Source organism: Alligator sinensis, unplaced genomic scaffold, assembly GCF_000455745.1.
Source record: "Alligator sinensis unplaced genomic scaffold, ASM45574v1 scaffold550_1, whole genome shotgun sequence".
In the NCBI taxonomy this organism is placed as follows: Eukaryota; Metazoa; Chordata; order Crocodylia; family Alligatoridae; genus Alligator; species Alligator sinensis.
Window position 1 is genome coordinate 1,037,005 of NW_005841980.1, and position 17,434 is coordinate 1,054,438.

At 48.4% G+C, this 17,434-nt stretch overlaps 1 protein-coding gene across 1 annotated transcript; it reads right to left on the minus strand.

Annotated features, from left to right (window-relative positions):
- Positions 1 to 4,023: 4,023 nt before the first annotated feature.
- Positions 4,024 to 10,480, minus strand: SAP30L (SAP30 like). Its single transcript, XM_006039442.1, is given in 5 exon segments — positions 4,024 to 4,137; positions 6,243 to 6,407; positions 8,383 to 8,458; positions 8,460 to 8,498; positions 10,350 to 10,480. Coding segments are annotated over 5 exon segments (525 nt in total).
- Positions 10,481 to 17,434: the final 6,954 nt, after the last annotated feature.

Below are 17,434 nucleotides of genomic sequence, written 5' to 3' on the forward strand. Positions count from 1 at the left end.
CTTTGCTATTACAACTCTTCTGAAATAAGCTCCTGCTCTGGGCTCTGTTGGCTCTAGATTTCCTATCAGGAGAACAGCTCTGAGCCCAAACGACCAAGTCCGGCTTTCAAAAGCCACGCGTGGTATTTTGCAGACCAGACTGGTGAACTGTACCAAGGAGAGTGCTCCTGAATCCCCTGAGAGGTGTGACCACATGCACTGGGCTACAAGAGGAAAGCTGGTTCAGCCCTTGCGCTCCGCCCTTCTGCATCTCAACTGCCCAAGAAACACCGCGTTTCAGTGCAGCGGCTTGCTTGGGTCCCGGCAAGACCCGGGGATGCAGGCATCGCAGACTGGGCTTTGCAAGGGGCTTTCTCCCCCTCCTTCCCTCGCTGATTTGGCTAATTTAGCAACTGCACTTTCCATTCCTCAAAATGCCACCATCCCAGCCCAATTCCCTCATTGCACACTTCGAGCTGCCCTGCTCACCCCCTGCAAGATCAAGGCATGAACTCTCCAGTGATTTTTTTGCTCCCCTCAACAAAAACCGTCGAAGAGCAGAGGAGCACCATTGCAGGATGCGATTAGCCCCCTGCGGGAAGCACGTCGGTGCCGAGCTCTACACCCGAGGGCTTTGCCTCTGAGAAAAAGCCCCGTAAAGCCAACTGAACTGCTTAAGGAGAACTGGACCCAGTGCTTAATTGGGGTGGAGGCCTTCGTACGGGCCCCTGCACCGGGGAGCTTCCACCCACCGAGAGCTTGGACCAAACCATCTTCCGAGGGCCTTGCCACCCCCGCCCAAGTGCGTGGCCCATAGCCCACTAGACAGAAACAAGTTTGTAAAACTGAAAAAAACCCCCAAAAATAATAAAAGAAAAAAAAAATTGAAACAATAAAAATGCAAATTTCAACCCTCCCCTTTGTGTGAATGAACCAGGCCAACTAGAGCAACTTCTGCTCTCCCACCTGTCAACCAAACCCCATCCCAAAGCTGCTCCCCATGTGGTTTCACACCTCTGAGTCTCAAAAACATTGAGGGTTTTCAAAAAAGGATTTACAAAAAGGCAAGGAAAGTTGGGAACTACCTGTGATTGGGATGTGACATAAGGAACCCAATATACGTGATGGCATGACACACGGTGACAACCGCATTGTTGCATTTCTGGTAATCAAGCACTAAAGACTCTTCAAGAACCACAGGTTCCCCTGAATATGGTTGTTGCTGCTGAATTGATGTGCAAGTTCATGTTTTAGCACGGGAGCCACACATATACCTCCCCCTGAACGTGCCGACGGTGCTCTTGCTGCTGTTTCTTTGCTCCGTCTACATTGAGAACAAGAGAGTAAGGCATTTGCCAATGTCTACAAGGCAAGAGGGTGCCAGGGACCCGACAACCCAAGGTTTCTCTGCTGCCAAGCTGTCTACCTTGACTGCTAAAGGCTGGTAAACAGCCCTTCCTTCACCATCCCAGCTCACAAGGACGGTCTGTGAAGGATAACAGCTTGCAGAGTGAAAGCCACGATCCAAATGTGCATCATTTGCAGAAAAAGGAAGTTTTCTGGATCCCGTCTCTGCACAAAAGCATTCGCGTGGACACCCCTGGAGCAGATGGAGCCTGCCCCTGTATTTGGTTGAAAAGAAGCATTTTGCTCCTGGCTGTTAAACAGGGCGACACACTCATTGATGTGTGAAAACGAGGGGTGTTGTTTAATTTTGGTCTAGGCAAACCTGCTCCTGAACTCATCGAGTCCGGCCCTCTGCTTACGTGAGCAGATTCTGCAGAAAACCACGAAGACCCTGCAAGGTGTCTGTCCCAACTCCTTTTAAATCAAGAAGTCTCTTTTGATCGATGGAGTGATTTTGCCTGTTCGTTACCAAAGGGACCACCATGGTGTCAAACATTTATGAATTACCAGTGCAAGACACTCCCTCACCAACCTGCAGTCTCCTTTGCTGTTTGTGCCAAAGTCCTTTCAAGATAAATAGCAAGATGTTGTTAAAATCCATGCTGAATCGAGCCTGTGAGGATGTCCGAAACAACCTGCACTGCCCAGAGCTTTGGATTAAAAGGGGACAGTCCTGCGACAGGACGTCATTCCTGCACATAACACGGGGCTTTTGAAAATTGCTGATGTTTCTTCGACTTCCTTTGGGAATATAAGCAGACCCTTTGAAGCCGTTACAAATGAACTCAGGTGGCTTCGAGCGGTATCACCTTCGCAGATGCATCTATTTACAAGTTCACGAAGTTAATGCCGAAGCTCTCCAGGTCTTGTTATGCGGTACCAAGTTGAGCTTGCAACTCTTATGTCAAGTTATTCACCAAAGCTAGATCCAATTTCAGAGTATTGAAGCCCACGGCCAGCAAAGTGCTCACTAGGTGCAAAAATGAAGTTTATTTCCTACCTATGGGGACTTTTTACCATCTTGAACCATCTACATGTTTCCCAGAGCCTGACGAAGGGACTTTGATCCCGAAAGCTTGCAGAAAAGGACAATTTTCTTGCCATTTTCCAGTTGGTCTAATAAAAGGTATCATTTTGGAACCAAGAGTTCTAGTTTTTTGCATGTCACCAGGTTTCTCCACTTTTACTTGGCTGCTGAAGGCTCATTTGAGAATATGCTCACGAGGCAGAGTCTTGGCAGATCAGAAATGAATGAAGACACGAAGGTCAGACCAGCCGGGGAAAGGAGTGATGCTGGGAATCACAAGGCTCATCTTGAGTGGACTGGAGGTCACTGGAGAGCTGTAAGTCACAACCCACCCTCTTTTAGTCCCTTTTTGGCAAAATAGCATTCTGTTGCAAAGACTGGTAAGAGTACCACGGCTTGACATGACAAAAAAAATCAGCACAATTTCAACTTCGTAACATTTAAAACACGCACTTGCAAAGAGGACCGGTGTGCTATGCAGGATTCGTCTTAGGACAGGTATGTATGATGCTTGTGAAACATTGCCAAAGACAGTGCAGGTAGATCCCGTCTCAAATATCATCCACTCGGGCCAATACACTGGACTCCCGAATGGCAACAGATCTACTAACCCTGTCCTGATATGTCTGAAACCGAGACCCAACCACGCAGCAGGTGTGTGACGTGGATTTGCTAAAGGCCAGATTGGGTATGAAAATTCAAGTCACTTGTGACTTATACCTGATTTGACACAAAGATTAAAGGCTGGTGCCTCACCCTGCTGCTTCACCGACTGCCACTGAGCCTCGAATTCAAGAAATACAAATGAACTTGTGCAGACTAACAGGGACATCGCTAACAATACAATTAAACCAGGGTATTAATCTGTACCGTTGGCCTTAATAACCGCATGTTCTGAGAAAAAGCAGGCGTTTGCAAATGCCTATCTGAATTTAGTTGAGTACCGAGTTCTTAAATAAGGTAAAGCAGGTAGAAAAGTTTGGGAAGAGCCGTTTAACTTCCCTGTTACACCAAATGAAAAATTCATCATGGATTCAGCAGACGGTGCTCACCGCAGCAGGTCTGCTGAACTGAAGCACTGGCCAAAGTTGGGGACTTGAAGCACTGCTTTAAGGCAAGGTACTGCGGGTTCAGGTGGGAGCAAGCCTCAGACACGCTTCCAACCTGCGCACCTCGGTTTTGAATTATTCCTCTACTGCGGTTTCAACCTTGTGCCAAAGCAGGTGCCAGTTTTCGGGGTGCAAGCTGAGACCATGGAACAAGTCTTCCTTGTGACCTAAATTACATTCAGAAGATTTCCAGAAGTACATGACTGCACCGCCTCCACAAACTCCGTCGTAAAAATCCCACCGATTTCTTTCCTACATCCTATGATCTTTATTTCTTCGTTCCAATGGCGTTGAAATGGCAAGTCAGTCTTCACACACATGCGTGTTTTAACATACTCCTGGCCAAGAGTGTCTATATTTTTCAATTATTTGTATTTACTGCTTTTTAAAAAAGAAACCCCGATATTGTTTAATAGTCCATATAGGCCTAAAATGCATAGGATACAACCTGCTTTTTTAACACCTCACTTTTTCTTGTCCAAAGTCCATCTAGTTTTCATTCTAGCTGCCTTCCGATTTCTGGTCCCGCCTGCTCTTGTTCTTCACCACGTAGATGAAGTAAGGAAGCGTCTCCTTCTCATTCACGGGGATATTCCCAAAACGATGGCCGATGGTCTAAAAGGACAACATTTAAAGAGGGAAAAGTTTGTGAATGAGGCAGAAAGAGTCAGAGCTACAGCATCATCTTTGGTCCTTGCGAGATGGATTTTAACTCGCCAAGCGTAACACGCTTTTTATGCAAACATGCACCAATTACAACGGTCGGTCCTCATTTCCCTCTTTATTATAGCTGAAATGTTCGTGTGAAGAATTGCCTTGCTCGGTTAAGGGTATCAGTAGCCCATTTACAAGTGGAATTTGGAAACCAGGATCTCCTCCTGCCATAGTGAAATCATCTCTCCTAGGAAAGCATTACTAGAGATAACTTTGCATTATTAGTAGAAATCCCCTCAAATCCACTCCATGCTCAGTAAGCTTGGAGAGTACATTTTCCCTGTGACTTGGTATCCTAGGGAAAGCTGATGGAGACCTAAATCGCCAAGCTTTGCTACGTGACCCAGAAGTGGCAGAGATTAATCACATCTTTGTCCAGATGAAAACGTGTTGGGGAAGCTTTTGCTGGAAGGAGCGCAAGGGGGATCCGCAATGCAGAAAAAGCAGGGATGCCAGCGGCTTCGGCAGAGACCCTGGACCATTAGGCTGCTTTTTTCCCCGTGGATGTAAAAACCACGTCATGAGGGCAGAATTACAAGATGCGTTTTCTCCTCTGGAGGAAGCGCCTCTTTTGGTACCCGACACAGCTCCAGAACTGGCTGTGGATGCAGGTTGAACAATATGAATCTCTCCAAGAAGACTTACAGAAGTTGGAGTTTTTCTTACAGTGGGTTAGAAGCAGATGTCTAAGTCTCAGGCAGAAGTGACTCAAGTGCGGGAGCCGGACGAGGATAGTTTCATAGTTCCTAGGTTTCATAGGATCCAGCGTAGGGTCAAAGCTGCTCAAACTGCACAGGAAATCTGGGAAGTGTTGGACAATTTTAAGTTAGGTTCCCCCTAAGGTTAATCTCTGCATGCATAATATTTTTGCTGGGGCAAGCAATGGGAATGCACTTCAGTACACAGTGTTTGATGGCAGGGGGGCGGTAGTTGAAAAGCTACTTACTAGTTAGATAAAATGCCAGATCCACATGAATGAGGATCCACACCTCCCCCTTCACAATCCACTCTCTCACACCATGCTGCATAATATTATGACCTGTCATTCTGTACTTTAGCTTGAAAAAGAGCAATAAAACATTTAATAAAAACTGCTTGGATGCGCCTAAAGGCCTGTCAGCCCAGCCAGAACAACACGAGCCATATGGTGGTAAAAGCCCTAGCCTGCAAAAGCAGGATTTCTTGAAAAAGGCAATCAGGACTCATAGTAGAGATGATCTCTTTTATTAGACCAACAAGATTTTTGCAAAAAAACCCAAACTTTAATTTTTTTGCAAAAATCTTGGTCGAATAAAAGAAATCATCTCTACTACGAGTCCTGATTGCCTTTTCCTTCAGACCAATACAGCTACAACATGGATACCCGACTGCTTTAAAGGCAGGGTTACCCTGAGCTAAGAGCAGATCTTCCCTCAGGACACGTTCAGATGAAGTCAGGGCAGAAAGCAGAGATGCTAGCAGTAGCCTGAAGCAAAAGAGCTGACTTTAGCCCCAGACACAGTTTCCTTAAGGATCATCCTGCCTGCAGCACTCCCCAGGTGAAAACCATTCAGTCCCATGTCTCCGGTGCAGGACTGAAGCAAACATCTCTTAAATGGGTTACCAGGCAGGTACCGGATGTCTGGATCATGGGAGGAGAGTGGGGAGGATTGGGCTAATGACTTTTCCAATAACAACAAGTGGGTATTAACAGATAATATGGGCATTTAAAGTGACTGTTAAAATGTGAGCCAGGGCTTTGCTTTACAGTTGTCTCTAGCTAATGCCTGTAAAACTGCAAACAGTGGCCAGAAGAGCACCCCATTTTTTTTTATTCTATTTGCTGTTCCATTAAATTCACTTCTTTAGTGAAAAAGTGAGGGGAGGAAGAAAAGAAAAAAAGCCATGGCAAGATACCCGTCAGGAACTGACTTCTAAATCTGTTTCTCTCCTAGCAGGGGAGAGAGTTTATGGTTTTCTAGGAGGACAATTTGCTGGAGACTCATGGTGGACCATCCCATACTTGCTAGTGGAGAGTTGCAGTAGGGGTCAGTGGCCAGGAAGGCTGTGTTTGATAGGGATCGTGGGATATACATTTTTGATTGCGCCTCGTTGAGGCCGGGCCTGGTTTGTACTTCATAATGCCTTTTGTAATGTCCCAGTGTGTTCATCTGGAGCTGGAATCGGTCAACCTGGTAGAGATCCAACAGGATAGGCAGGGAAAAACGGGATGAGAACTGGCTTCAAGGTGTCGGTCCATAATGGCTCTAAAAATAGCACTTGCTGACTTGACCTGGCTGCTCCCCGTCTACCTTCAGAGCCACAGCTGCTTGCATTAGTGACAAACATAAGTATTCTTCATGCCCGTTAATGCCATCCAGCCAAAACAGCCTCAAGGTGCACGGGAAACTCTCTCGCGTACCATCAGCAGGACTGTTAGCCAACACCCAGCCACGGGGACAAGCTCTACTCTCAATGACGCTTTTGCAATCTTGGCAATCCTTCTGCTCCCGGAGAGCTTAGATTTGCACATAAAATATTAGTTTAGCAGCCACTAAGGAAATTGCTTATGACAACACACACACACACAGGGCTTTTTATACTGTGAAGAATCAAAGTCATGGATATTTCAAGCTGTCAACACGTGATTTCTACAGAGTGAGAGCAACCATCCACAGAGGAAGGGGAGGTGGAAAGCACATACAACCACAACAGGAGATCCTGCCAAAAGGCCAGGAAGGATGGAGGAGCCACTACTATGAAGGATGAACTGCAAAGTGTCTTCTCTTTCTGTTTGAAAGCAGTCACTTCTGCAATGAAGTGCTGAATGTCACTTCCCTCTTCCCATCTAAGGCAGCGACTGCCAGACCACGGCATATGCTGCACGTGGCATGGGCAGCCTGTGTGCGTGGCGTGTAGCAAACTGGGGAAAAGGACAGGGATAGATAGGGCAGGGAGCAGAAAGCAGAGCAGAGCAGGTGGGGAGCATAGGGCAGTAAGCAGAGCAGCAGATCCAGCAAGGGAAGGGGACTGGAGTGATGCTTTGGGAGGATGCAGGGTTAATTTGTTGCATGCCTACCAAAAAAGCTGGCCCCCTCTGCTCTGGGTCACGAAGCCCAGCAAGTGAGCTTGTGCAGTCGCTATCTTTTAGGGGCCAACTGGTTCCTGGCTCCTGTTGTAACTGAACCCAGCTCTGCATTGCAAAGCTTTGCTGGGGCGGTGGTGTCAGCGAGGAGGGCGAAGACCAGCCCCTTGCTCCAGCTGACAGTCATTCGGCATGCACACCCAAAGCCATGCTGGTGCACGAGCACTTCTGTCAGGTCGGTTAACACCATTTGGGGAGACGGTGTGATATACCAGCAGAAAACATCCCGGCTGCATCTTCTGGTACCCGCTAGAGGGCTCTGCGGGCACAGCTACAGCCGCAGGGGTGGTCAAACAGCCCAGTCCTCAACAGCGTTGTAGGCTGTATGCCAGAAACACAGCAAAAGTGAGCGAGCCTAAGGGTGCGGGGAGAAGCTTATTGCATATTGCAGCATCCCAGAGCGTAGCCACAAGTGCGTTGCATTCAAGGTGTAGTTTCAAGCCCTGCGTGGGCTGCCTCTGTCTCTGTAGTGGGATTGCTGGTAGCCATGACTTTCCAAAACGATGTATGCTGTGAAAGGAAGAGGACCCGATCAGTGCTAAAAAGATTTTTTTTGCATGTGCGTGTGCTAATGCCAGAACTGGAACAACAGGCTGAATGCCTCCAACACACTCGGCTGCGGCTGTGCACACTGGGTTGCAGAGTTGCATGGTTTCCAAACATTTTTGTAACTCCCTTTCCATAAAAAGCGCTGAATGAAAAGTACCAGAGAAGATGCAAAGCTAGGGACTGACCCATCCAGGGGCAATGAAAGACAAAAGAAAATGCTCTCGATGCACCAGGATCCTTCCCACCAAAATAAAAATTCTTCTTCAAGACACTAAACACCTGTGGAAGTAACACGGCTGCAGTTTAAGTGGAAAGGAAATATTTTTCCTGGCCATGCGAGAGCACTCTAATCCAATACACAGTTTCCACCCCCCCCCCCCGATTTCAGTGACTTAATGAGACACAGGCTTCATGAGACATAGCAAGCATCACGCAATTTCAAAAGAGAAGACACTGTCTGGCGCGATGCTTACCTCTGGGACATCTATTGCATGCTCAGGAGAGTCTCCCCCATCATCGCTGGTCCGCCTCTTCCTTTTGTTTCGGACGCTGAATGAAATGCTTGTGGAAATCACCGATGTACAGGTGCCTTCACCTACGGGTCACAAGCGGCAAGGTAAGCTAGCACAACAGACACTGTAGTCAATTAGACACCAATACACACAGGACATCTATTTTAAACACAGTGCAGCAGCACGCAACACCATCCAAAATCCTGAATGACAGAAATGTGTGTGCACACCGTTAGGACTGATGAAGGGAAATATAAGCTAATGAAGGACTTTTCCTAGTGGGATAAACTTTGTGAAAAGCATGATTTTCTTTGAAAAAAAGGTAGTTAATTATTCAGCCCCTTTTTCTGTGCTTGGCGGAGGGGTTGTGCTTTCCCTTGAAAACTATTAGTGGCCTCACCGACTTGAACGGGACCATCCATGTAGATAAAAATGCAGTAGGACAGACCCTTATTACTCCTATCACGGCTATTTTTTGATCCCCAAATGCAGACACACTCCTGCAAAAAATGTATTATTTTTTACATTTGAACGCGGTCATGGAAGTGAATGTCACAGCCTAAATCCAGGGTTTTTTACAACAGGTTGCTTCAGCTGGAGCTCCTAAAGTGTCTGTCACAGTAGGATGATCTTTAAGCAAGCTCCTTCTTTAGGATATATTTCCCAAATAAGAGTTAGCATAGTCCCAAAAGGAATGTAATGATGTGAGGAAGCTGATGCTAGCGGACCACAGATTCTTTACCCCATCTCACATCCGTGCATTTCCAAGCATGGCGTATGCCTTTAATTTAATCTTTTCCACCTGTATTGTTATGTCAGTGGCCTGACTTCCCTTTCCACTTCTGTGGGTGGTTCACACAGCCACAAAAAACATGTTCATAAATGGAAAGACATGAGTGTGCTATGGTCAAGGTGAAATACCCAATTAAAAAAAAAAGACTAGATTTAAAGCTAAGTGATTCTCCTTAAAGTGATACTTTTTTCCTCTCCTGCCCTGTGAAAGAGCCTACTAACTGACCATCCATATCGTGGACAAATTCATCTTAAAATACCTTCTAATTTTTTTTCAGGCATCTCAATCTCACGTGCTGCTACAGCAACAGGTTAAATGGACAGAGGACGCAACGCGTGCGGATGGAGTCCCGTGAAAGAAACCGCTGCTGAAGGGTGTTGGTACCCAAAAGCTTGCAATGCACAATTTCTCCAGCTATTTAGCTGGTCTCATAAAAGATACCACATTTACCCAAAACACCTCATCTGCTACTGAAGCCATGCGCTTTCGCCCACGTGTAGCCGGATGCGACAAGACACCGCCTCATGCTGTCATTACCTGGCTGGCAGCAGACACGCTCTGTACCCAGCAATGAACATGCTTCTAATTCCTCCTTTTTTTTTTTAAAAAAAGAGAGATTGCATGCAATATTCAGAGCAGATTGGGACTGTTTTTAAACTACCTGCCTCAAGAGAAACCCAGGGTTTCAAGAATGCAAATACTTCCAAGGCAACTGCAGCAAGCTCAAGAGGGGGAGAAAAATTGAAACTTCCAGGAGCATAGCGTTGTGCTCTTATCCTTATTGCATTTCCTCCTCTTAATTTCTCTTATTCATTTTGAAGCCTGACCCTATCCACCAAAGTGTTGGTAACCCCTCCCTGTTTGGTGTGTACTCCCCAATTTTATGTGTGTGCTCCTCATTTCACCATCTAGGTTATCAGAGACAGTATTGAATAGAGCTGGGCCTGAACAGCCCCTGAAAACAACCTCCCGGTCTGAGAGCATGATCGGGGCGAACTATCCTCTCAAATGTGATTTTTTCTGGGCAGTTACGCACTCACCTTACGGCAACTTCATCTAGATCGTATTCTCCTCATTTAGTTCGGAGAACATCATATGGGACTGTTTCAATGGGATCAAGGCGTATTACACGTACCGCTTCCCCCTTGCTACACCAGCTGCTCTGTCCAGCGCCGACAGAAATGAGATTGGTTTGATGCAATTTGTTCTTGACAAATCCACATCGGCTGCTTCCATCACCTTGGTATCTTCGAGGCGCTTGGACATTGATTGCTAACCGGTTTTTTTTTGTTTTTATAAGCATCTTTCCTGATACTCAAGTTAGCCCGGCTGATCTTGATTTTCCCACAACCTTCTTTTGTCTTTTTTTTTTTTTTTTTTTTTTTTAAAGGTAAGTCTTTCCCCGATCCTCTGGGATCTTTCCTGTGCTCCAGGAGCGCTTGAAAATAATCTTAGGAACGATTCCTCCAGTGACACATGCTGAATTACCTTCAGACTTCTTCTTTCCTCATCGAATCCCCCCTCGTCGGGTTTGAATCTCACTTCGTTTTGCATTGCTCTTTTACAAGAGTCAACCCGCGTTTGTGCAATGAATTATTTACTTGGCTCGAATACACGCAGGCCAACATTTTCCACAAAGCCCTATGCACTGCTGTGGTTATTGAGAACTGGAGAAAGGAGGAGCCGTACAGAAAGAGGCAATTTATGCTCTTACTTGGCATTTGTATTTCTCCCAGGTGGTGACATCCAGCAGCCCGACTCCAGGGCAGGGGCCCAGGCCCTCGTGGCGGGGTCAGCTTCTGCAAGTGTGCTGCATCCACATGCTCAGATGCCAGGACCTCCACTGCTGAAACTACAGAAGCCAGATAGAAATTGTTACTGCTCCAGCATTCATTGAGCTCAAGTTTAACGTCTGCCAGCTGAAGCCATGACCGTTGCAAATCCAAATGGTCACCGCAAGACACTCATTTCCATCCCCCCCAAAATACTAGCAACCCCCATCCCTACCTTGACGTACTCATACTGGCAAGAACTGCCATCAGATCACAGAGAGCAATCCCAACTTTTGAGCAACTTTATGGACAAAATAACTTGAAGATGCATTATGATAAATGCAAAATGATGTCTTGGGTAAGTCATTTGATGAAATATCCATGGAATATGGGGGTGTTAAAACCTACAGGCACTTGGGTGTGATGTTTGCAGCTTCTCCATCAATGGTCACCAGGGTGTCTCGAGATGCAGGCCTCCTCATCACAAGTCATTCAAGTTGCAGGTTGAGAAGTCGATTCCCCCCTCACTCGCCCAGGCAGTCTTTGTGGCAAGGAGCAAACAGCTGGTTCCTGGGGTCTTCTTACTCAAGGAGTGGTACATGAATGTGGTTGCTTTTCCTGACTTGACTTGCAGGTTTACTTTGGTGAAAGGGGGGGAGCTGCAACAGCGGCAGACAGTCTCAGTGTGCTAAAGGGGAAGCAATCCCAGGTTAACTGCCCAGGTGTGTTTCTAACCCTGAATCAGCTTCCAGCAGGGAAGACTCTTGGAGAAGCTGGTCTGGATGCCCTGTCCTGGCTACCCTCGGTTGTTTGCCATAAACACGAACCCGGGCAAACATCTCCAGGCGTCAAGTGGTGGCCTAACCCTTATCGTTCTCAGTGCAAACCAGGGGCTCTTGCTGGCATCAGGATATAGAGGGTTTTTCTTCTGCATCCCTGCTGGTGCAATAAGTGGGCTGTGGGCAAGACATTTCTATAAGCATATCCACTCCCCCCAAATCCCCACTCTCTATTTAAGCCCTGCATTTAATCAAGCTGTGAATTCAGCGTGACCACTGAAGACTGTTTTAATCTCTGGAGCATTTTTGTGCTGTATCCACCGTCACCCTAGATCAGGCAACACCCAGCACAAGTGCCAGAGCATGGCACGCAAAGGCACGCACTGCCACAACAAGGATCAGGCCCCACGGCCCACCCCGGCATGCCAACTTCTTACAAACGGAGGTTGCCAATGGGTGTTTTTGGCACTGCCTCAGATGGACGGCTACAAAGAGGGGAGGGTCTCCCCCCTTGGTACAGCTGAAATAATAAGATAGGTTTGTTCCAACGCTGTTCCCAAAGGGAAATTGCTAAATTGAATGTTAAATACCTGCAGGAACTGCACACACAACGATAGCTAGATTGAAAAATTTATCTGGGGAAAAAAAAGAAAGAAAAGCAGGGAGGTCTGGTACAATTACAGTATCCTCTGGCATATTTATCTTCATGAGCTTTTGAGATTTGTCACTCCGCTCGACTAAAACTAGCTGCCTGTAAAATAAACTGCTTTGTGGAGACATTCTTTATTGGGTTCATATCGCCAGCCGGATCGAGTAATTCTCTGTGCAAACAGCAAGGGGGTGAAAAACAACGTTTCATAAACCCATCAGAACAGAGGCAGCTTTATACCGCCGGAGCTGTAATAACGGTCTGCCCATCCCAGTCTCCCTAATTTGGTTAGGACGCGCGCTGCTCGGACCTCGAAATCTAACCGCGGCACTTGCCGTTAAAACGGAGAATTGGCCGGAAGGATCAACACGCCGCCTGCTCCTCCCTGGGGTACTCGCTGTTTTGATGCATTCATGCAAAATTTGGGCTATCCACCCTGCTCTTCTCCAAGGTGCTTGCCGGTGGGGTTTTCTAGTCAGCGGACACTCAGCTTACTGCAAACAGGGGAATTTCTCCTCGCTCCGCTCACAGGATCTCCCCTTTTCCATGAAAAGAGTGTGTTCAATTCAGGCTTTGTGTAGGGCAGAGCGAGAGCAAGACCTGGGCTTTGCCTTGCACCTCCAGCCTCCTGCAGATCTCAGGTTTTCTTTTTCAAGACCAGGCCTGGAAAGGACAACACGTTTGGTCGTGCAGTTGTGTGCGAGCACATTAAGTGCATAAAAAACCACGGTGTGGCAGAATAGCGCAGGTGAGTGGTGAGCAAATTACACCAATACATTTCTGACACGCTTCTGAAGCCAGGGCTGGGTCACCGCTTAGACCCTATAACAGGCCTTTGACAAGTCCTACACGCTGATTTTTCCACCTACCTGTGCAACCGCCAGTGTGGACACAGCTGGAGAGCTCACCACGGACGTGGGGCCTTTATTTGCATTGGGCAGCGTCTCTGTCTGTTGTACCTTCACCAGACGTCACCCGCCTCTCCCGCTGGGAACAGCTCTTGGCTGCGGAGCATCTGCAGCACGGCTGTACACGCATTGCACGCCTTCTAATCCGGGCACACAACTGAAGTGAAAACAGGGGTGGTCCAGACGAGCAAATCCCCAGGGTGTTTGCAAGGACAGAGCGTGGTTATGTCAAACCCGGCGGTCCCTGCTAGAGCGGCAGGCTCTTTTTTGGAAAGGACACTGTACCGTGCAAGAACCAGGGCCAGGTAGGACTGGGCACCGTCACCGCGGGGCAGGGAAAACAGTAATGCAAGTGGGCAGTCTGTGGTGTAAGCAGAGCCATCCTAACCTTGCAGGAAAAGGATACGAGCTACGGGAAGTCAGACGCATATGGGCTTCTGGGCTTTAGCCCTTTCCTCCCATAGCCCACATGCCTATGGGCAAACAGAAGAAATGTTTCAAAGCTGTTGAGTGCGGCTTTAAAATCGGAAGCTCCTGGAGAAAAACTTCCCACCTTCTGACAGGTGTCATGCTGCCACGGGCCCATTACGCTCCCATGGATGGGGGTGCCCAGGCGAACTGCTGGGTTGCACCCTGCAGAAGGGCAAAGGAAATAGAAAGCCTGTCCCACCGAGTGCCACCCTCCCATATCTGGCAGGAAAGCCCCACGTTCAACACCCCCTTCTTAAGTCTTGATTACAGCAGCTTGCAGGCAGAGAAGAAACAAAAGCCACCTGGGCTTTTTCTAGGCGGAGTGACCCTACGGCTGGGCAGCGGCCAAAGCCCTCGTGTCTGATGGCTCTGGTGTTCCCAGGAGCGTAGGTGGGAAAGATGTTTCCCAGGAGGGTGACACAAGGCTGCCCAATGATCCAAGCGTGAGGGTGGCAGCAAAACCATGCTCTTGGCATGCCCCGACCAAGGCATCTGCTCCGTGAGAAGCAGGTGGGGGAGAAAGGGGAGCAAGCAATTGCCGCAGCAAGAGCGAGTCACTTCTGCAGACACCGAGTGTCAGAAAACACATTAAAAATTTATTTTAAATATATTATAAAAGGAAGTCCATTCAACTTTTAAAAACACTATGCATTCTATCCGAACGATCTCCGACGTATGAAAGCGACTACATTAAAGTGCTAGACATCCTTTGCCCTCCCCGGCTATTAGGAGCGTGGTCCTAATACGCGCAGAAATAAATATACACTGCTTTAAGAGGCACCGTCCAGTTTGAAAGTCAATAAGTTAAAATGCATGCAGTACAAGGAGTGAATGAACTCGGATCGTACCACCGAGGCCCCGGAGGCTGCATTTTAAACTGACATCCTAAAAGTTAAGGCTATTTGTTATTACCCTAAGGGCTAATGTTTTAATCTATTAGCTCGATTAGTTTGTATATCATTTCTTGAGCCACATTCACATTCATCTGCTTGCTAGCCGGGATGAGCGCTTTCCTCCTCATGCTGAACGAGTGGTTTTAAGACCTTGTGGTTCCTCCGTGGCGAAGAGCGAAACCCCATGCAACTGCTGGAATCGCTGCAGCCTCCTGGGCAACACAGAAGCATTGGGAAAGTTGAGGACACAATGTGAAGAGAGGAAGAGCCTGGTCAGCGAGCCCAAAACACCCGAACAAAGCTACTCGACTCTGGTTTTTACGATGGCTCATGCGCGGGTCTCGGGGTGACGCGTGACACTGAGTGCGGTGCTGGGGCAGGTCAGTTTGGGATGGTTCCACCTAGAAGCTGCAACCCAGACAAGGCAAGCACGCAGCTTAGTCGACAGGCGACGAGCCTGCAAGCGAAGACGACCCTGTGCCGCGGGATCTTCGCCTCTCGGCATCCCCAGTCTGGACGTGCCACACCGTTCCCCCGACGTCGCTCTGAATTGCATTCGCCAATTGTCACTTGGATTGAATCGCGTGACCCCTCTTCATCGGTACGTGGCAGGGCACTTACCGGAGGAGGTAAATATTACCCACGTTTACAGATGGGGGCACTGGGACCTCAACCAGCTGACCAGTAGCTGAGCTGGGAGCAGAGCCCTGGGGCACTGGGCCAGGCCGTCTCCCCTGCAAGTAGTTGAAGCTTTGCAGAAACCCCGGCAGTGGCCGATACGCCTCTCCCGTAGGTTGATGACGCTGCTTTGCCGCGTTATTAATCCGTATAAAATAAAACAAAAACAAACCATTAGATCTTTGTGGCAAACGATCCTTTCAGAATGGAAACAGCAAAGCGCTTTGCTGGTTTTTATGTTTGGTAACGGCTGCCTTGGGCATTTAATGCTCCCTCTGCCGTGGGCTGTTAACTCACAAGTGCGGCACACTCAGCCTTCAGCGTTCGGGTGCATCTCGTTACTCGTCTGCTTGTGGGAACGCAGGGGCCGGGAAGGGCAGTAACGCGGCACAACGTGCACCCCTGACCCTCACGCACTAATGAGCCAAAAGCACAGCCAGCCGGAGGGGTGAACCCCTGCCAGGCTTGGGGGTTCGTTTCTCGCCCAGCGTTACGGGCCGATGGCTCCCAGCTGTCCCCACGGCCCAGCCACAAACATCTTCCATCCTGACTGCAGCAGATAAAAAGACAAATGAAAAGCCTGCTCCCTTTCAGCCAAGCGATCCTCCAGGACGTCCGCGTGGCTTCTACGCCAGCCAATTCCCGCAAACCCGCTGCAGTCGCTTGGCTCTGCAATCGCTCTGGGGACACGGTGCTTACGCCAGGCGGCTGTGCACCGAGTTCACAAGCGTCTCGTAGGGTTTGAAACAGGCCGGCTCCCAGAGAAGCACAGGGAAAGCTTGCTGAACTGCCCGATCCAGTTTAAACGCCGCGAGCGGCTGCAGAGCGGAGGGAAGACGACGAAGGATCAGAGGAAAGCACGACTGGAAGGGACCTTGCCAACTCATCTAGTTCAGCCGCCTGCTCAGGGCAGGAGCATCCCTGACTCGATCATCCCACCCACGGGTCTGTCCAACCTGCTCTTGAGAACTGCCCCGGATGGAGATGCCACCGTGTCTACCCATCTGTCCAACGCTTGACCACCTTCAGAGTCAGAAATGTCTTCATTTCCAACCTAAACTTCCTCTGCTGCAGATTTAATATCAGTAGGCCACTGCTGCTAGTCCTGTCCCCTTGGTCACAGGGAAAAGCCCATCTCCATGCAGGTATCTAAAGAGACTTATCAAACCACCCCCCACTGTCTTCTCTTTTCCAGACTAAATAACCCTAGTTCTTTCAGCCTTTCCTTGCAAGTCTAACTTCCCAGGCCCCTAATTGTCATTTTTGTTGCTCCGTGCTAGACTTTCCATTCTGTCCACATGCTTCTTGAAGTGTGGGAGCCAAAACTGGACACAGGACTGCAGGGGAGGTCTCCCAGGGGCTGAATAGAGCGGAAGAATCACTTCCTTTGATTTGCAAGTGATACACGCTCCTTTTGAAACAACCCAGGATGCTGTTGGCTTGCTTTTTTTTTTTTTTTTTTTTTTTTTTTTTTTTTGCAACAATAGCACACTGTTGGCTCATATTCAGCTCATGGTCCACTGCTTTCTTGTTACTTTTGCATTACGGCATTTAAATGTTTTCCCCACGCTTCCCACGGATCCACAGTGCTGACTTTATAGAAGTCATCTCATTAGCCTTTCGCTTCGGTGGACGGACCTGTGGGGCTGTCGGATAGAGGCCTCGTGTCTGAACAGTTCAAGTATAAAATTGCAAAATCCTGGATGCAGGTTGAACAGATAAATACATGTGCCTTTGCCAGGGAGATCAACACAAACAGCAGCCAGCCGAGAAATCCTGCGATTCAACATCTGCTTAACTCCTGCTCGGGGCCGAGAAGAGGCTTCCATCTTCAGCCTTCACATCAAGTGTGATGAAAAGCAATTCGTAGACAACCCAGTGCATGTAGAAACCCAGGGGCCTCTGCATCTTCCGACCCCACCTTGCAGCCTCTTGCCCTCCTCCCGTTTGCACATAAAACTGGACATTTAAAAACACGCACACGCACACACCCGAATGGTAATTGCACAATGCATCAAGCTTTCTTGCAGCTCCCGCCCCCCCGCCCTCCCTCCCCCTAGCCCCCTTCAC